The 20,976-nt window shown below is 39.7% G+C and overlaps 1 protein-coding gene across 2 annotated transcripts in view; it reads left to right on the forward strand.

The window, feature by feature from the left end:
• The first annotated feature begins 5,540 nt into the window (after positions 1-5,540).
• Positions 5,541-20,976, forward strand: part of POLA1 (DNA polymerase alpha 1, catalytic subunit) — a 310,086-nt gene continuing 294,650 nt past the window's right edge. Inside the window, exons 1-4 of one of the 2 annotated variants that reach the window (XR_005386198.1) lie at positions 5,541-5,700; positions 10,708-10,832; positions 13,425-13,521; positions 14,534-14,614. Coding sequence is in view for 1 of the 2 variants with exons in the window: in XM_038587111.1 (XP_038443039.1) it covers positions 5,658-5,700; positions 10,708-10,832; positions 13,425-13,521; positions 14,534-14,614 (346 nt within the window). In the remaining variant the exon portion in view is untranslated. The remainder of the gene's footprint in view (positions 5,701-10,707; positions 10,833-13,424; positions 13,522-14,533; positions 14,615-20,976) is intronic. The other variant, XM_038587111.1, reaches the window with a different exon arrangement.

Consider the following 20,976-nt stretch of genomic DNA (forward strand, 5'->3'; position numbering starts at 1 on the left):
CTCCCCCAATTTAATTGATCTAGAAAACCACCTTGTGTTATAATTGTTTCACCTGAAGGGGTTTTGTTCTTAGTGTTGTGAGTACTGACTCGATTTCCTTAGAACACACAGAGATAGTTTCTTAGGGACAGACCAACTTTACTTAAACTCACAAGGACACATTCTAATTAAAATAAACACCTACTAACTGATAGTGGAGATCATCATTTTCCAAACACTGGAATGCTCTCATCTTTTTTTTTTAATTTTATCTATTTTATTTTTTTTAAAGATTTTATTTATTTATTTATTTGAGAGAGAAAGAGCTTGAGTGGGGGTGGGGAGAGAGAGAAGCAGGCTCCCCACTAAGTGGGGAGCCTGACGTGGGGTTCAATCCCAGGACCCTGGGATCATGACCTGAGCTGAAGGCAGCCCTTAACCAACTGAGTCACCCAGGTACCCCAATGCTCTCATCTTCTGTTTAGCATTTTTCTGTCCCAGTATTTAAGTATCTGAAATACTAACTAGGAGATTGCTTGGTAATTCTGGAATGAGAATAAAGCAAAGAAACAGAATACCGTGTCAGCTGGAGATATTAGTTACAAGCAACAGAAACAGACTTTGGCTGATTTGAGAAAAAAGGAGGTTTAGAGAAGAAAAGGATGGGGAAATGGAGGAGGGAGGGGGAGGATGTTATGAGAGGATCTCAGAGATGCACAGAATCACTAGGAAGCCAGGAGGGGCAAGGTGAAGGGGGTCGGCACATAGTGGGGTTCTGAAGCTGAAGTCACTGGTAAAAATCACACCTCCGCATTGCTGCCCAGCAGGAAGTGAGAAGCTGCTACCACTGGCTGGAAGAATGTTTCCGTTTTTTGTGACACTAGTTCCAAATTCAAAATCCTTCCTGGAAATGGCCAAGCTTAAGACTGTTCATGTGGTTGCTGGCAGAGTTACTGGGACAAAAGCATTTTCAGCTTCTAACGTGGTAGGTGGATCTGCCTCCCCACAAACTCAAAATGTGAGAAATATCCCATACGTGTCTGATACTGGGCAGCCAAAATAATGTCAAATATCTGTCATGAATTATTTAAGTAGTAATTTGTCCCCAGTAACAAGAAAACCCAAGCCATGTATGTATTTGTCTGTATCTATTTAAGGACCATAACTAAGTAGTGAGTAGTTTGCCTTTATCCTCAGTGTCTCTCTCCCTTGGGCAATGTTAGATCCTTTTCATTTTCTTTCTCTGATCCCTGATTTGCTGGGTGTCGTACATTCTTGCTTTAGAAGTGAGGTGAGTTTATAATTAAACCAAAGTATTTCTCCCTTTGTGCACTGATTCAATTAGTCCCAACCCCAGAATCATTGTCTTTAAGTAAAGTATTCAACAAACACCGTAAGGCTGCCATGGCACAGGAACACCTCACAGGCAGAGTCATCAGATGCCACCCAGAGAGGTGTGCTTTATCCAAGAGCAATGGTACACAAAATGTTCCAGGAAAGGGGCCTGCTCCGCTGCTGCTATACCTTTTAAATAATTTTTTTAAAGATTTATTTATTTAATTGAGAGAGAGAGAGAGAGCACAGAGTATGGCGGGCAGGGGGGTGGGCAGAGGGAGAGGGAGAAAGAGCATCCCAAGCAGATTTCCTGCTGAGCGCAGAGTCAGGCATGGGGCTGACTTCATGACCCTGAGATCACAACCCGAGCCTAAATCAAGAGTTGGGCACTCAACTGACTGAGCACCCCCCATGCCTTTTAATAAGCAAGTAAGTCAAGAGAGGGGCTTTGCAACTTATGTGCCTGGGAAAATGATTTGAGCTTGGGCACCAGCAGCTAGATGACCAGGGGAGTTGCATATCTACTCATATCACCTGGAATCCTTTGAGACGTCAAAGGCACACACAGCACCTCTCATTTCCTTGCCTATTTTCAGCTGGCATATTTTCTTCTCTCCATAGCTGCACATAAACATTATCTAGTTTTTTTTTTAATTTTTATTTATTTATGATAGTCACAGCAGAGAGAGAGGCAGAGACATAGGCAGAGGGAGAAGCAGGCTCCATGCACCGGGAGCCCGACGTGGGACTCGATCCCAGGTCTCCAGGACCACGCCCTGGGCCAAAGGCAGGCGCCAAACCGCTGCGCCACCCAGGGATCCCCATTATCTAGTTTTGCTCAGAAACTCCCCATGGTCACAAAGCCGATTTCGTTAATAAATCCAAAAATAACCAGGTTCATGCTAGCAAACTCACACTGCTCATGGAACCAGAGTCCTGATTTATTGATTGTGATGAGAAATATACCTGGCAAACATGCCAGAATAGTATTTGGCTAGCTAGTTGTCTTCCCCTCTAGGAAAAAAAAAAAGTCTAATTTATAAAAGAAAGGTCGCTTGGAGAGTAGACAAATAGATTGGGCTGGTATGGTGGTTTCACAGATATTAGGGACCAAGGCTCTTACCATTCTTTTCTACCATCTCCATGTGTGGTTTTCATCTTCAGGGTTATCTCATAATGCAGGATGGCTGTTGGAGCTTCCACCATCACAACTGTGTTGCAGGAAGAAAGAGAGAAAAGGCAAAGGGGTAAAAAAAAGAGGGTCCCCTTCCAGGTGTATCCAATTTCACTAAGCAGCCTTTCTGTAAGTCTCTACTGCTTAACTCTTGTGTGCCAGCAATTAGACATTTAGCTAAACCATGGTGCAAAGGAGGCTGGGAAACTCAGTCTTTTCCTTGATGTGCCCAGCTAAAAGTCCACATTCCATTACAAGAAGAAAGGGGAGAACGAATGTAGCAGTAGGAATAAAGCAATTCCTTGACATACCTACCTTGTATAGTTATTAGGAAGATCAATGTAATGGTAAAGCTTACTATAAAAATACAATAAGAATAATAGCTATTTGTTGAATGCTTTTGAGGTGTTGGCATACTAATGTATGTGTATTATTTCAATTAAATTTCATAATTGCTCCTGAGGTAAGTATAGTCTAAGAATCAAACCCTAAATCTGACTCTACCTGATGTTATAATGCCTCCTGGCATAATATAAAAGAGAACAAGTTGTAAGCAAAAAGAATCTATGATGCTATCATCTGGAGAAGATATACTTCATTTAACATAGGATTGCTATTTGATATATAGTCACAATTAAATGTGTGTGTTCCCTCTGCTCTTTTCACTTTGTAAAATGTCATAACACTTTCCATGTTTTGAGTTTTCCCAATTATTTTATCCTTTTGATGTCACATCATTAAACTTCTTCTCTGATGTGGATATTTAGGTCTGAATTTTTTACTGATGGAAAATGGTAGCCATTGACATCTTTGCATTTACTCTGTTTCTTGTGAGTTACTTCCTATTAATTTTTACCTGCAGAAATCATGGTTTGAAAGATAAAAGCATGCTATGGTACTTGCCACATCTTGCAATATTATTTTCCAAAAGGATGTACCTATTTTACACTGCCACTGGCAGAAAAATAAGCAGTTCCTCAACAACAGTTTACCAGCAATGGATAGAGTTTATATGGAGAGATATAGATAAAAAGATAGAAATGGTGGGAAATAGGATCTCAAGTTAGTTTTGTTTTTCTTTGTTTTTAGTAATAGCGATAAATTAAAAAAAAACTTTTCAATTTGGAAACCCACTGCAAAAACCAGTCCTGTGTTGTACAGGAGAGAGCAAGTTTAAGACAAATCGTGATTTTTTTTGTATTATTAGATAACAGAGGTAGATTTACAATGAAGTTAATGAAACAAGCTTTGAGGCCTCTTACTTGCTTATGGGCCACTTCTGAGGCCCTGGAAGATGCCCTAGCCATGGCCTCTTGTTTTTGTGAAAATTCGCAAAAGTTAGATTTTTTTAAACCACAATCTGTTATGGCTACTTGATGGTTTGCAGTAAACTCTGTCTCAAAAGAAGGGGGGGGGCCTGATTTTTTATCTGTAACATTTTCCTATTTCCATGGTGTAAATACCCACTCCATGGCTGATTTCAAGCTACCAATAGCTTAACAAGTAGATTATGAAATTCCTGAATATGTAACAATTAGCTCTTGAGAATCACCACCTGTCCCTTTGATATACTTCCCTTCCTGCCTGGTGGTGGTGGTGGAAGTTGAGTTGGTGTTTCATTGCATTTAGACTTAGTAGCATCTATGTCGGTTGAAAGCACTCATTGTATTTAAAGATATTGATAGACCTCCTGGTGTAGGAATAGCTTCCAGGAGTATTCCTACCCCACTGTGCTCATTTGGAGTTTTGACCTGAATGTGCAGGGCCAGAAGTGATAAAATATGAAAGTGTCCTACGGGTCCTGGCTCCTGGAAGTATGTGGGTCATGAAAGAGAAACAAGATCTGAAATACTTAGAGTTCTAAGGTGGCATGTGGAAAATTATCAGACATGTGAAGTTGTAAAGGAAAGATTTGGTTCATAAATATGTGCCTACCCAAAACAGTTCTCTCCTGTTAGGAATAAACTTGATAATATCAAAGTTGCAACAATTTCTTTAAAGAGAAAGTATAGGCATAGACGTGTGCTTTAAACAGTGAGTGGATCTAAGTGCGAGTCACTATGTATTTGTCATGTATCACAACATATGGATCATATCTTAACATGATATTGTGTTATAGAGCTGAAAGAAAAATTTCTAAACAATCAGAAATTAAGAAACAAACATCGATCAACCACGCTGGAAGGCAGACTGAATTTTTTATACCCTTTTTAGAGAAAATGATATTATAAAATTGTCACATGAGGAAGAGATCAACAAGTATGTTGGCAAAAATGTAGGAAAAGATATTACAGGTGTGTGGAAGGCACATGTATAAAAATGTTATACCTAAAAAAGAAAATGGGACACATACATTATGTGCATTGTACCGTATACAAGAACCTAATGCCTTTTTTGTCTTTCATCACACTGACATTTTGCAAGAACCCCAGATATTTTGTAGACCGTCCTATGCTTTGAATACATCTGATTGTTTCTTCATGGTTAGATTCAGGTTAAGCATTTTTTGTAAGAAGGTTATATGGGTGATGTCGTTCCCTTTTCCAAGTGCATCACGTCAGGAGGCATATGATTGCCCCATGTGCTTTTTTTGGTCATTTGGGTATGACAGTGCTTTATATATATACATATATATATTTATAGTACACATATCCATAAATCACACAGCGACTGTGTTCACACGCTAAGAAGCAAAGTTATCAGGCAAGACTCAGAGCGCGCAGCAGGAGGCAGTCGCTTTCCCAAGGCTCTGGGGAAACGGTCCAACCACGCCCATCCTACTACCCGCCCGCGTCTTTTTTCTCAGAGAATGAACTCTCAGAACCAGAAAGCCCCTATCCCAACGTGCCCAAGTCTTTTCCCATCAGCGTGGGTGCGCCTGCGCAGCGAGCTTCCCCGCGGCTCCTTTCCAGCGCCCGGCCGCTTCTTTTTGCTGCTCTCCTCGGCCTCCCCTCCACTCGAGCTTTTCCCTAAGGGGTCATAACAGGGCGCCAAACCGGCGTCCGCGGGAAGGCCGGGGGCGGGGCGCGGCGCGGCGCGGCACGTCAGTGGCCTTCCGGGCGGAAGTCCGCAGCCTCTGGAGCCTCTGATTGGCTTTCAGCCTGGCGCCTGTCTCGGCCCCCGCGCCAGTTTCGGGCTGCTTGGCGCGGAATCGGGAGCCTGCAGGACCATGGCGCTGGTACACGGCGAAGACTGCGACCTGGGGTCGAGCGGTGAGGGATGAGCCCGCGTGCGGGGTTCGGGGTTGGGAATACAGGGGCCGTGGCGTGATTGCGGGTGGTGAGGGCTCTGGAGAGGTCTTTTTAATTTGGGGTGGGGGGCGCTCGTCTGGTTCGCCTGACGGGTCCTTTTGGGCGCGGACCTTGGTAGTCCCGGGCTGGGACTCACTTGTGTCGGGTGGGGCTTCCTCGCAGGGCCGTTTGCTCCTGGCAAACCAGAGCGCATCCCTTGCAGGGCCTGTGTCAGAGTTGCTCTCCGCACGAGTCCGCATTTTCTTTTTATTTCTTTTGGCCAGTGCGTTCCACGTGCTGGGCACACCTGCATCAGACTGACCCCGATGGGGCACAGTCTTGGTTCAAAGTATCTAACAACTCTTAGTTCAAAGTATCTACCTGAGGGCTACAACGAACGAATGTGAGCTCTTTCTATGAAAACTCTCAGGGAAATGTTTATACACTTTAACTCAGCAGGAGAGAAAGTCTAAGGGCTGTCACCAGAAAATACAAATGTGCCTTGTCTTAGGTAATGGGTTTTTACTTCATGCATTAACAATTTTTTTCTCTCAAATTCTATGGAAAGTTCTTCCGAGTGCTGCATAGAAGTAGTGTTCACAATCTAGTCATCTTTGGTGAAGTTACCCCCCCCCCCCCGAAAAAAATCGAATCAGCTCAGCAGCATTTGGAATGCCCTGTATATGACTCCGTTTTCAGTAGTAATCTTTTATTTCCAAAAATAGAATACAAAAATGTAAATGGCTTTGATTTCTGATTTTTGGACTATGTTCAAGTAAAGTGTGACTTAACTTCAGTGAATGTCTGGTTTAAATTCAGATGCTTCACTTTCTTAGTTCAGGGTACATCTCCTGTCACCCAGATACATCTCCATTAATGAGAACTTGCCTTCTAATCAGTTTCCTTTGCATTCACCTAGTTGTGAATCACAGATACCAATTTGCTCCAGCCTTTCGTTTTTAAGACAATTTGTTTTGGAGAGTCGTCAACCCTGGATTACAAATGGGATGTAGGTTGTGAGTATATGAACAGTCTCTGCAGCTCTCCATCAGTGATTTGCCACTAGGGTTTCTTTCTTCACCATAAAAACTGTACGTCATCTGTGAACATCAAGAAATCACTCTTTGGAAGATGCTGTGTAATCTTGAGTCCCCTCTTAAGTCATGGTGTTGATTAAGTAGTTGCTAGAGACTTGTGACTGGAATTTTTCCCTTAGAGCAGAAAGATTGTTACCTGAAAGACTTGCATGCTAGTGTCTGCTTTGGGGGAGAATGGGGGTACTTCAGATGGTAATTTTGAACTGAATATTTAAAGTTTTGTAATGGATTTTTTCATGCCTTTTTGTTGTTGTTAACTTATCTACACGAAGCATTGGACACATTCCAAGAAGGAAATTCTAGGTCTTTTTTCCTCTTAAGTATTAGAAGGTGGGGTACCTTGACAATGGCAGTGAAAAGTTGAAAGGTCTGTAACTACCTATTATTACATATAAAAAGGGATCAGGGAGAGTTTAATGATTTTTAAAAAGCAAGTATAGTGGTTTATTCATTTGTTCATTCAGCAAATATTTACTATGTACCTGCTAGGTATAGGCATTAAATGGTAGGTAAGCTGGACATAGTCTTGTCTTCCTGGAGTTGAGATGGTAAAGAGCTAATTGCATGTGGTGCTATATTGAGGCTTCTCTGAGAAAACCACTTACCTTTATTTTTGCTTTCTAAAGCTAGACCATGGTACTTCTGGGTGTGTTGTGTGCGCGCTAAGTGTGTGTGTGTGTGTCTGCCCTACGTCTGTACACACATACACAAACATGAAATGAGATCCTATATTGCTGATACAAAATAAGCCAAGGTCCTTCATTTAATCCTTAACAACTTTATGAAGCAGACACAATTATCCCCATTTCACAGATGAGAATCCTGAGGCTCTGCATTACAGTGAGTCCTTTGGTCTAACCCACAAGAGCCAACTCTAGCTGATGTAAATAGAAAAAGAGGAATTTAAGTATTTTAGGGATTAGAAGGATACTGTGGTGGTCACAGAAACTCCAGGTGGACTTGAGAATCACTTTGGGGGGCTGCTTAGCCAGGAATGGTAATTAAAGTTGTGCCACAGGGGATCCCTGGGTGGCGCAGCGGTTTGGCACCTGCCTTTGGCCCAGGGCGCGATCCTGGAGACCCGGGACCGAATCCCACGTCAGGCTCCCGGTGCATGGATCCTGCTTCTTCCTCTGCCTGTGTCTCTGCCTCTCTCTCTCTCTCTCTCTCTCGGACTATCATAAATAAATAAAAATAAAAAAAATAAAAAATAAAGTTGTGCCACAGAACTGGTCTAGTGAGGAGGTCATTGTCAGCCATGGCCAAGTACTTGATGTTATAGTTTGTATCTTGGGACATTGCTGGCTGAGTGACCCCAAGTAATCCTCTTGCAGCTGTTGCTATTTCTAGAATCTTCCATTAGCCCATCCACTTTCCTTCTGACACTAGCTTCTGATTTAAAGTCTGAGCAGGTATTCCTACTTGATAGAGCCTGTTTTATATGTTCATGCCCTCGCTACAAGCGTATGTGGGAAAGAGCATCTGCTTTTTCAACTTCTCTAGTGGGACTTGGGCTCTGCATCCCATCAAGGTTTATAAGGAGGGGATTTCACAGACAAGTTCAGGTGCCAGGCAGCTTAAAAAACAACTTGAAGGCACCTGGTCACTACAGCTCAGAGATGTTAACTGGTGGTCTCATGTCACCCAATAAGTGGTGGAGCCGGATTGTGCTGCTTCTCCCTAATCTCCTATTCTCCCACTCTACACTCATGTAAGATTTACCTCCCATACCCACTTCCTCTTGGTTTCTGAGTACACCTTGTAGTTTTTTTTTTTAAATAAGAATTTTTATTTATTTTTTTTAAAGATTTTATTTATTTATTCATGAGAATGCACAGAGAGGAGAGAGAGAGGCAGAGATGCAGGCAGAGGGAGAAGCAGGCTCCATGCACCGGGAGCCCGATGTGGGACTTGATCCGGGGTCTCCAGGATCGCGCCCTGGGCCAAAGGCAGGCGCCAAACCGCTGCGCCACCCAGGGATCCCCACCTTGTAGTTTCATCCCTTTGTAATTAGGCTTATGCTTTTTTGTGTGCTTCTGCCCCTTTCCGCCCTATATTCTGGTGGCGAAATTCTAATGGTCTTTCTGGATCTGTGTTGGACACCTTCCCTGTGAAGCCTTCTGTGAATTTCTCAAAGTTAGCGTTCTTTGTTGTGTTTCCTCAGTACCTTGTCCTTGCCTCTTCTATGGCACCATGTCTGTATGATGGTGGGAGCCTCAGCTCCTTTTGCTTTATTTGACTGGGAGCCCCCTTGAGGGCAGGCAACTCTTCCTTTCTGTAATTGTAGGAAAGAAACCTGTAGAATGGTACATTGTTGCCTGTGAAGTAAGTCCATTTGAAGAACTATAAATTTTGTCAAGAGAGTCTATTAAGGAGTCAGTGGCATCTTTAAGGGAATATACTGAGGCCAGCTTTTCACTGTCAGTAGTCATGTCCAGTAATCCCCTTAACCTTTTCATGTAGACCTGCTTGTGATTTTTTGAAATCATTTGAGTGACACCCAAGATTTTGTGGCTGTCATCTTTAAGTACATGCATTCCTTAATTTTTACTTAATGCCTTTCTGAAAATGGATTTACAAGTCAAATACGAAAGTCAAACAATAGACTGAGATGTTCAAGAGAGATTGTTTCCAGAAAGCTAGGGGGAAAAATGATCTCTATGTTTCACCTGTAAGATTTAGTTATCAACAGTTTATTTTCAGCATTTGGTACATGTTCTTTAAATTGCATCTTCTATTTCAGTCAAACACGTTGTCCATCAGTTGAATGTTGTTATGAGTATTCCAAAGGGGTTGGAGCTTTTAGGATGCATCTTATCAATCCTTCTTTTCTGTGCCTCCTTCTTTTTATGAAATAATTAGCACCAAATACAATAAAATACTCAACTTCACAGACTCAGATGGCGATCATGCTAAGCCAAAACTCATGGCTGGCAAGCAGCATGGTCTCACTTGACTTGATTATTCATCATCTGGTAAACGACTCTCAATTTTGTGGATGATTCATCATCTGGTAAACGACTCTCAATTTTGTGGATGATTCATCATCTGGTAAACGACTCTCAATTTTGTGGATGAACTATTTTCAGTATATATATGTGGTGGTCAGTTCCTAATGACCAAAAGCATGATTACTTCAAAAGTTGAATGAACACTGAGGCATTCTGGTATTCCATTAATTTTTGACAAAATACATTTTAATCTTTGTAATTTTGCACTATCACCCTATGTCCTAACCAAGTGAATGAGGCCTGGAAATCAGTGAAGGAATCAAGAATCTCTTCAGAGCCCTGTGTGTTAAATTCTCCCAACCGCCCACTTTATCCGTGCTTTGAAATTCCAAATACTTCATCTGAACCTCCGTTAGGGCATGTATTCTAAAGATTGTTTTTGAGTTAGTTACTACTTATCTCCCATTTTAGATGGTAAGTTTTGTGAGTACAGAATCTTTTTGTCTTTCAGAGAGACTAGTACTTTACTAAGAGCAGGTGCTCCTTTAAAGCCTTTCAAATGTTGATTAATAGAACACAAAATGAATTGTACTTCTTTTATAACTCTACTTATGGCCTGTCATTTCTAATGGAAAGGTTATAGATTAATGGCTGATCTCCTTTCTTTATTGTCTCTGCAAGATACCAGTTGATTTTGAAATTTTCCTCTTTTTGGAGGAAAAAAGTAACAGTTGCTTCAGTTCTTTTAACTGGGTCTTAGAGAAAATTTCTGGAGTCACAGGAGCTGTGTGAACTTGTCCTTCATGAACCATCTACAGTATGAAAACTAATCATTTCTATAATACTGAAATTGTGATACTATTGACTGGGAACATTCCTGTTCCTGAGAGAAGATGGCTGACAATTTTGTAACATCTCATGTAAACTTGGCTTTTTTTCAGCTGTGTCAGATTCAGGGAGTTTTGTATCTTCTCGATCCCGGCGAGAAAAAAAATCAAAGAGAGGGCGCCAAGAAGCTCTAGAAAGACTGAAAAGGGCTAAAGCTGGTGAGAAGTATAAATATGAAGTAAGTAACCATTTTTTTCTTCTCCTTTGCTTCATTTAATTCATAGCCTGTAGGTATTTTATGTCCCTTTTGTCACTGATTAGAAATACCAATATATGTTGTACTTGCAATAGTTAATTTCTTACTATTGAAAAAGTGTGGGCATGAAGTACATTTACACATTTTGGCAATTACTTGGCTCTTTAAGTTCCTGTAAGGCACTTTACAGATGCTGTTTTTTTCCTTATTAAGCACACTGCATGGGCGCCTGGGTGGCTTAGTCTGTTAAGCATCTGCTTTCAGCTCAGGTCATGATCCCAGGACCCTGGGATCGAGCCCCACATCAGGCTCCCTGCCCAGTGGAGAATCTGCTTTCTCCATCTCCCTCTGCTTCATCCCTCTGCTCTCACGCTCTTTCCCTTGCTCACTCTCTCAAATAAATAAAATATTAAAAAACACAACACACTGCAGCTGTGGTAAATTTCATAGCTTTGTTGGGGGAACTTAGAAATGCTTTTACTTTTAAGATATTGAGCATTCTAGCTAAGCATGACTTCTTGGAGGGAATTGTTTTTCCTAATTTCATCTGTGGCAGGTGAGGACTTGGGTCTTACTTCTGCTGTGTCCTGTGTGTAAGATTGAATGTGATGCCCTTTTGACCATTTTCCTCTAACCACTATTTATGGCCTGTAGCTAAAACAAAAAAATCAGAGTGGTTACCATCTATACAGCATTGTCTGGCATCACCTTCAATGTGTTCCTTGAGTGTCTCAGCTGCCTCAGGGCTAGAAAGTGATTAATTAATACGAGAAAAAAATGATAACCGCAACTGCTGTACTTTTTTATCGAACACTGTTCTAAGTGCTTTTACAAATATGTTTATTTAATCTTTCCAATAATTATGAAAAGTTAGATACTGTGATTAACAGCATTTCATAGGTGAGAATTCTGAGGTCACAGTGGCAGAGCCTGTGAGCACAGGCAGTCTGGCTTCAGAATATGCATATTTAACCATGGCCTATACTGTGTTGTGCAATTAAGAAAGTGGAAGAGGATTTTTGTCATTTGGCATCATTCGCTCGAGTTAAGTGAGTCAACCAGATCACAAAGGGTTGCTAAAAGGATTATAGTAAAGCAGGAATAAAGCATTTTTAATGTAAGTACTCCTATAAAGGAGTTCTGTGGGGGCATTTCAGATGTTGACACAATGTGACTGATTTCCCTTTAATCACTCATGTTAATTGCATGGCTCTAAGAGTTCATACTGAGCAGTAGCACAGTTTTTTGACATAGAGTCAAAATGACTTTTTACTCAAAATGATTTTCTAAGGTAGTTTTCTGGTATCTTTTTGATAGTATAGAAGTGAGTTACTTAAATAAGAGACAAAGTATGCCTAATGGACTTCAACCAACAGAAATATAATCCTGCAAGTTCACTTCCTCTGCCAAAAGAAAATTGGTCAGTATAGTAATATTAATTGGGCTCATTTGTGTTTGGGTTGTCAAAAAATTAATTTGGTAGGGCAGGTAGTTTCTATTATCAAATGGTGAAAGGCCGAATCAACATTTGCCAGTGATCGCTATAGAACAGATTAAACAGCAGGCGAAAACTAAGCCTGATCCTGTAATTGTTATAAGTCTTGTAGCTGTGGCAGGAGTCCAGTCAGCTCTGCCCATTGGGTTCTCAAAGCTCTGTGTCCAAGCAATTTTTCCTAGAGTCTTAGTTCTTCAGCTGGAGTTATTTCCTTCATCCCTTACCCACTTGAACTCTGGAGAGAAGGGGGGAATTTTTAATCGGGTATCTAGGAGTTCTAAGTGGCCCACCAAATTCTGAGTTGGCAAGTTGCTATTACTATGGCAGCTGAGGTGGTGTGCCTCTGTCCTGCTTGTTGCTTAAACTGTGAAGTGGTCTGCTCTATTCATGCCAGTAGTTAACGGCCCTCTGGAAGTTTGGGTAGCTCATGTTATTAGAGGACTTGCCCTTCACATAGCTCAGCATTTCAGTCTCTGCAGTCTCAAGACCTGAGAATGGTAAGAGATCAGTGGTAATACAAATAGGGATCACTCAAAAATTATTTCCTGTGTACCTATAGAATATAGAGTGCGCTTGTTTTGCTGATTTGGGGGAGGGGGATAGGTGGGGCAGAGTTTCCTTTTAAACTCTATTTGGTTGATTGAATTGTTATTAAAATTGCCAGTGTGCAGGGCAACATCAGCTAGTGGAGAGGGGGTTGGCATGCCTTGTGGGTTTGCTAAGTATTGGAGAAACCAGTCTAGAAGTTAAAAGTGAATAATCCCCAAAGCAGCTAACAAAGAATTGGCTATAATTCAGTTTGTTTTTTATGAAGTAGATGAGTAATTGATGGTGTGACAAGTATATTATGCTAATGGAATCATTTAATATCTTGTGTTAACACCCACCTAAAAGGAATACTAAGTTAATTGATGTCTATTTAAGGAAAAACCCGGTAGTGGTGTTGAATGTCAGAACTCATGATATGGTTGCAGCTACTCCTTCAGGCTGCCATTCCCATTTCAATTTGACAATTTTTCATCAGAATTGTTTAACACTTTCACTCCATTTGAAGCTTTCTCAAACTTGTATGATTGCAGGTTGAGGACTTCACAAGTGTTTATGAAGAAGTTGATGAAGAACAGTATTCGAAGCTGGTTCAGGCCCGCCAGGATGATGACTGGATCGTGGATGATGGTATGTGGGAAGAAATTCCCTTCTAAGTATTATGTTAGTTTTTGTTGAGTCTCATGTGGTGGAGTTGCTGCTTTGCATGAGCAGATGTACGACACTGTTAAAATGATATTGGTTCAGATTTTTCTCAAATACATTATTTGAGAATGTGGAGGGAATACAATAGAAATTTTATTCTGGGGTATTTTGGAGAATCCAGACACATACCTCAGGATATAGTGTAAATCCTCCAGGAAACGACTCTGTAGTAATTGGGATACACCACATACCTGTGGGGTATCCTCAGGTGATGTGGTGTTGAGAAAACTGTCTATTGAACAGAGTGGCTGTGACGATTACACGAAGCTATATGTGTGAAGAGTAACCTGGACAGTCGAAAGCACAGAGCAGAGGCTGGTCCTGATGTTTTTACAATCCATGTAGAAAGCTCACTGGTTCCTGCTTGTCAGGTATAACTTCTTGGGCATGCTCCTGCAGACCACAGGTAGTGGTATAGACTGCACCTGTAACCATAATTGTGTTTCTATTTCTGTAGTTGGACTCAGCTCTATTGCCAGTTTTCCTTCATAGACTGAAGTGCTTTTCTAGGCCTGTGTAATCTCTATTCTTTTGCTTTTTATTCTTTGGGTAGAATAAAACTACTCTTAAGCATCCCGTTGTGGCAGACTTTGATGCTGTGGGCCAAATCATTTCCCTAGCTCACCTAGATGGGCATAGCATATATCCTTTGGTTTTGACACAGCAGACCTGCTGTGTAGATGCTTATGTTTCATCTGATACCCGTCTTAACAGGATTCTGCTGCATTTAAAAATGGCACAGCCAGGAGAACATCTGAGTAGGTATTAGAGGTGTTTTTGTTGTTGTGGCTAAAATATACTGGCCACTTTTAGAAACTTGGTCCCATTTTAAATTTTGTTCCGCGGGCACTTGACGGGATGAGCACCAGATGTTATGATATATGTTGGCAAATTGAACTCCAATAAAAAAAAATTTAAAAAAAATTTGTTCCTGCAGATGGTATTGGCTATGTGGAAGATGGCCGAGAGATTTTTGATGATGACCTTGAAGACGATGCCCTTGATTCTCATGAGAAAGGTACCCATATTTTGTTTTCAAGAATGCAATTTTGAGATTTACAGAATCACAATTTGAGATGACTTAGTACTTTGGCCCAGTTTCCTTTAAAGGAAAAGGACTTACCATAATTGTTTTTAGGTGTAGAATATGTCCTAATACTGAGAAAAGCATAGTTACATAGAAAATTAAATGTAAAAAGCAAAAACAATACCACAAAATGAGGTTTAATGTCTCTATCATCCAAAGAGTTTGCTCTTCTATTTATTTTTGGATTTTAGTTCTGTGGTCATTTTAGACTTGCTGATTTTGAGAGCTGCAGCAATAAGTGATGTCTTTTAATTCCTACTGAATTGATGTACTTAAAATTTTAGCTCTTTGATAGTAGTACAGTACAATAATAAGGTTTAGTAATCAACTTGCTTTGTCTAATCAAAATTTAAAATGATATAAATGAATGGGTTAGATTTTCTTAGCTACATAATCATTGGCAAAACATTTTTTTTTTGAGTAAACAAGCCTGATTTAGTTTCTGTAAAATGTGAAGGGGAAATTATCTTTAGTATTTGTTTTTTTGATTTACTTCATTATTATCACCAAGTGTAGATCGTGGGTCAGCAAACTCTGGCCCACTCACAGCCAGTTTATTTTAAACAGCTTTATTGAGCTGTAATTCACATTCCATACAATGCACCTATTTAAAGTGTACATTTCGATGGTGTTTGCTGTAGTCACAGAGTTGGGCGGCCATCACCACAATCAGTCTCACATTTTCATTACCCTAGAAGGAAAGCATGTCAGTTACTGTGTAGCTCCCTGCTCAGAATGGTTTTTTCATTTTTAAAAAGAGAAAAATGCAAAGAAGAACATGTAATAGCACCAGACAGATGTGTGTGGCCACGAAGCCTAAAATCTGTGCTATCTTGCCCTCTTCAGAAAGTCTGGACCCTAAATTTTCAATGTTTTCTACATTTGTTTACTTTCTTTCTCTTCCCCCCTTCCCAACTGTATACACACAGACTTTATTTTAGGTCAACTTATTGAAAGTAAGTTGAAAACACCATGACACTTCCCCTCTATATGCTTTATCAGTGACCTCCTAAGAACAAGGATGCTTGTCTTCTTAGCCACAGTCCCATTCTCATAATGTCATCTAATATCTTGGTTCATGCTAAGATTTCCCATTAGCCCAAAATGATCGCTGTTTTTTCAGATGCAGAGTCCACTTTAGTTTTTATGTCTCTTGAGTCTTATTTAGTGTAGAATAGCACCATCCCTCTCCTCATCCCCCTCGGGCTGTGTGTGGTCTTTCATGACCTTGACCTCTTTATTTTTATTTATTTATTTTTTAAATTTTTTTTTATTTATTCATGAGAGACAGAGAGAGACAGAGACACAGGCAGAGGGAGAAGCAGGCTCCATGCAGGGACCCTGACGTGGGACTCAATCCCCGGTCTCCAGGATCAGGCCCTGGACTGAAGGCGTGGCTAAACCGCTGAGCCACGCCACCCAGGATGCCTGACCTTACCTCTTTAAAGGGACCAGGCTGATGGTGTTGAATGTCCTACAGTCTGGGATTTGCCAGATTACTTTTTGGTGTGTAGAATCCGGTTAAAGATCCTGACAAAAATACTATATAGATGAAGTTGTGTCCTTCCCACTGATCATTTCAGGGGCATATAAGGTCACTTTGTCTCATTTTTGGTGATGCTAAGTTTGATCTCTTGGTTAAAATGATGTTTGTCAGATCACTTATAAAGCTACGTTTCCACCTTTGTATTAATGTAAATATGGGTGATAATTTGAGACTGTGTATCTTTTTCTCACCAGCTATCACCCAATGCTTTCAGCATCTATTGATGATTTTTTTCTCTCCTTTTAAAAATGATCACTTTAAACTCCTGGACTGAAAATTACTGTTACAGTTCATTATCCATTGTTACTATTTGTCTTTTTGAGGTTCAGAGTATCCCACATTGACAGTGGGAGCCTCTGGAGCTGCCTCCTGTGTCCTTTTGACAGGACCCCATCAGTCTTTGAGCATTTCCTTGCTTCCTGGGCCAAAAAAAGTATTTCAGGTTCCCCTTGTAGTAGTCCTGTTCCAGACCTGGAATCAACCATTTCCCCCAAGAGTCCCGGCTCCTTTACTGAGAAATGGTATTCAGATGTGGGAGATGGATGGTACTCATTGCTATTGTGGTGTAACAGTTTCTACACACTTTTGGTGATCAGAATTCAGAGATTTTATGTAAATGTCATGGTTTCATACTTCTATTTTGATTCAAATATAGCACCACAGGTTTCTTCATCTTACCCAATTCTATATTTGTATCTCCCTTCAACCCTAGTGAAAAAACCCTTGTCCTCTAAAATAGACACAAAATAATTTTAGAAGTTTTAGAACTACTAAACCAACATGTCTACTGACAACCTTTCTAAATGAACTTTATAATTTCTTTGCATTTTTTTCCCATGTATCTTGGTAAAGGTGTATAGTTAGAGAATTGTGTTTGAGAGGTGTGTGAAGTAATTTTTTTGGTATGCTGTGCTATTTTATCAGTTTACTCCATAGGTTCGTTTGTGTTTGTATTCAAATTATGGTTTTAAAAAATCCTTCCGTTTTAATTTTATTTTCTGAATATTGTAGAACATTTTTATGATTTCAAAATCAAAATGATAGAGATTCAGGTAAATCTTATTCTCATCCCTGTGCATTCTACTTTGTTTCTACCCATTTCCATAGGTAACCATTTTTAATAGTTCTGATTATACTTCGTGTTTTTCCTTTTACAAAAAAAGGATGTGTGTATTTTTTATATGTGAGATGTTATTTATTCATTCATTAGTTAAGTTAGAATATGGGGATTGTCTTCTTTGTTTCTGCCAACCTGTGTTAACGTAGGAACTCTATACAGTGGTACTGTTTGGTTGCAATGTGGCTGATTGCGTATTCCTAGTTTGTGTGTGTCCATGAAGAAGAAAATGAAAGGAGCCTGTGTTTTTTTTATCTCCCCGAACTGAGGAGGCCTTTATTTGAGTTCTGGTTATTTTGTTCATTACCTGTATCATTTTGAATGATATACTATCACTTACCTGGACATTACTTTTGTTGGCTATAAGTTAGGTTGCACTGGACCAGAAGGGTCTTGAGAAAAGGACCCATGTGCTAGTCATCTCAGTGCCAATCACAGTAGCAAGTACAGAGAAAATATGTAGCATTCTTTGTATTTCCACTGTCATCTTGTTATCTCTTCTCAGTTATACATCAGTGAAGAGAATGACTTGGCATTCTGGAGGAGAGCCAGTCTTAGAAGTCTTTTTCCATGCTTTGTCACCATTCACCCACAAATTCCCACTGTTTCAGTGTCCCTCAGGGGAGCCCCAAAAGGTCTCAAGATTCTAGGAACTGGAATTTTGCAAGCAACTTTAAAGACTTAGAAGAAATTGTGCAGTTTTGCATAGATGTGAAAGGACAACTCTTTATGGTGTGGCTCCAATCCCTGACATGTTTTTAAATAGAGACAATATTAACTAAGTCCTAATGAAAAATTAGTAGGAAATTGAATAAAACAAACAAGCACTAAAATTGTAGAAGACTCTACATCAGATGTTGACTCCTATTTTCTATGTTTCTTTTTGTCCTTCTCTCTAGATACTACTAACCTACAATGGTGAGATTAAAGCCTGCTTATGAAACCTTCCTGGCTATTTCAAACCTTATTGACCTTCTCTTTTGATACCCTGTATTAGGATGTGTATTTTGTATTCTAAACATTTTGGCCATTAATTATATTGTTTTCAAACTGCCAGATGATCTCAATAAAAAATTATTTCCTGTCCTATATTTTTCACAAATGTCCTACAATTTTTTTCATTTTTAGGCACATGGAAAAAGGTGCCCTTTTTATTGTGGCTAAATACACATACCGTTTATCATCAGTGACATTTAATATATTAGCAGTGTTTGTAGCCATAACCATTATCTAATTTCAGAACATTTTTATCACCCTGAGTGGATATCCATTAGGCAGTCACTCCCCAGTCTTCCTTCCCCTATACCCTGACAACTACTAGTCTTTCCGTCACTATGGATTTGCCTATTTTGAATATTTCAGGTAAATGGAATGATAAAATATGTGACCATTTGTGTCTAGCTCCTTTTGTTTAGCATGATGTTTTCAAGGTTTTCCCATGTGTTGTAGCATGTGTGAGTACTTCATTCCTTTTTGTGGCTGAATAATACTCTGTTGCATGGATAGACCACATACTGTTTATCCATTTATTTGATGATGGAATTTGGGATGTTTCCACCTTCTGGTTTTTGTGAATAGTGCTGCTATAAACATTTGCTTGCAAGTTTTGTTTGAACACCTCTGTTTTCAGTTCTTTTGAGTACCTACCCATGAATGTAATTATGTGTATATATATTTTTTACCTTTTTCCTCACACAAAAGATATTTTTCTATAGAAGCTTTTGTACTTTGTGTTTTTTTAATTAACAAGATATCCTGAAAATGATTCCATATTATCACCTAAAGATCTTTTTTCTTTTTTACTTGTTTCTAATATAGTTGCATAGTATTTTACTGTATAAATGTATGATGATGGTGTATTCAAATGGTTTCACTGAGTTGTCAAGTAGATTTTCAGTAATTTGCTTTTACAAATAATTCTGCATTTAATAACTTAGTGCATATGGTGCTTTCCTCAGAAAATTCCTAGGAGGAGGATTGTTGGCTCAGAGAGTAAAATGTACATGAAGTTTTATGAGATATTACTATAGTTTTTGTTCCATCTTACACTCCCATGATCAATTTGAGTTCGCATGTCCTAATAATTTATACTCCTATGGCCTTACCAGCAGAGTGCCTTGTGAAGTTCTTGGATTTTTGCCACTCTGATACGTGAAAAATGACATCTCAGTGTGGTTTTCATTGGCATTTCTTTTACACATGAAGTTGAGCATCTTTTCATAAAACTTAATAGGTGCTTGTATATTTTTTTATGTGAACTGTATGTATGTTTTTATTGTGTACATTCCTTTTGGGTTTTGGGGCTTTTTAAATACCAGTGCCTTTTTTTTTTTTTATCAGAGAGATCAGTCCTTTATCTGCAAAATACTGTAAAAATTTTCTCATGTTTTGTATTTAAGTTGTTTTTGTTTTAATTGAATATATCAGTTTTGTTTTCTTGCAGATGCATTTTGAATCAGAAAGATTTTTCCCGTACCCGGTTGCAAAGGAACTTGCCTTTTTTTTTTAAGAGATGGAAGCAGGGAAAGAGAGCAAGAGGGAGAGAGGCAGAGGGGGAGAGAGAGAGAGAGAGAGAGAATCTTAAGCAAGTTCCATGCCTAGTACAGAACTTGACATGGGGCTTGATCTCAAAACCCTGAGATAATGACCTGAGCCAAAACCAAGAGTGAGAGGCTCAACTGACTGAGCCACCCAGATGCCCCAGAACTTGCCTTTTTATTAAAGTCTTCCATATTTTCATTTAAAAATTTTTGATCGGTGATTTATTTGGTGTTTATACTGACTGCTTGACAGATAGGTAGCCAACACCCCTTATTAAAAAGTTCATCTTCGGGGTGCCTGTGTGGCTCAGTCAGGTGTCTGCCTTTGGCTCAGGTCCTGGTCCTGGGATTGAGCCCTGGGTCAGCCTTCTTGCTCAGCTGGGAGTCTCCTTCTCCCTCTCCCCACCCCCACTCATGTTCTCTCTCATTGTCTCTCTTTCTCTCTCTCTTTCTCTCAAATGAAATCTTTAAAAAAAGTAGTAGACATTTGTCATTTTTTTTAAAAAAGTCCATCTTCTACCCAGTGATATGAGATGCCATGCCACCCTTATTATGTGCTAAATTCTGTAAGAAATAAATAAATAAATAAATAAATAAATAAATAAATAAATAAATTCTGTAAGTAATTCGGTCTTTTCTGGATTCAGTTCTCTCTTTGTCTGGTTTGAGTAGTATTAGCCACTACCACACTATATAAGCTATTTATTCAAGATCTTTTTGAGGTAGAGATTTCTTTGGAATGAATCAGAGAGAGTAAAACTGACAGTATTAGAAGAGTTTGTAGGTCATTTACACATGGCCATGAGAAAAAACATGGCACAAGATGTTCTTTACTGAGCAGATGTCTGTGCCATTTAGTGTTGTTACAACATACTGTGTATGTGGTTGCTGGTCCCAGAAGATGGAAATTAGGATGTTATACTACCATGACTGGTAATCCTATTTCTTCATAGTTTTCCTGCCAGATTCAGGATAGCACTAAAAAGTTGATCTCCTGAAGGCTGCTAGACTAATCCCTTGGTTCCAGATGAGCTTGATCATTTTATTTCTGTTAGAAAACAAGTCCCACCTTTTAGAAAGTTTTATTCTC

The sequence above is a fragment of the Canis lupus genome, chromosome X (assembly GCF_011100685.1).
Source record: "Canis lupus familiaris isolate Mischka breed German Shepherd chromosome X, alternate assembly UU_Cfam_GSD_1.0, whole genome shotgun sequence".
In the NCBI taxonomy this organism is placed as follows: Eukaryota; Metazoa; Chordata; class Mammalia; order Carnivora; family Canidae; genus Canis; species Canis lupus.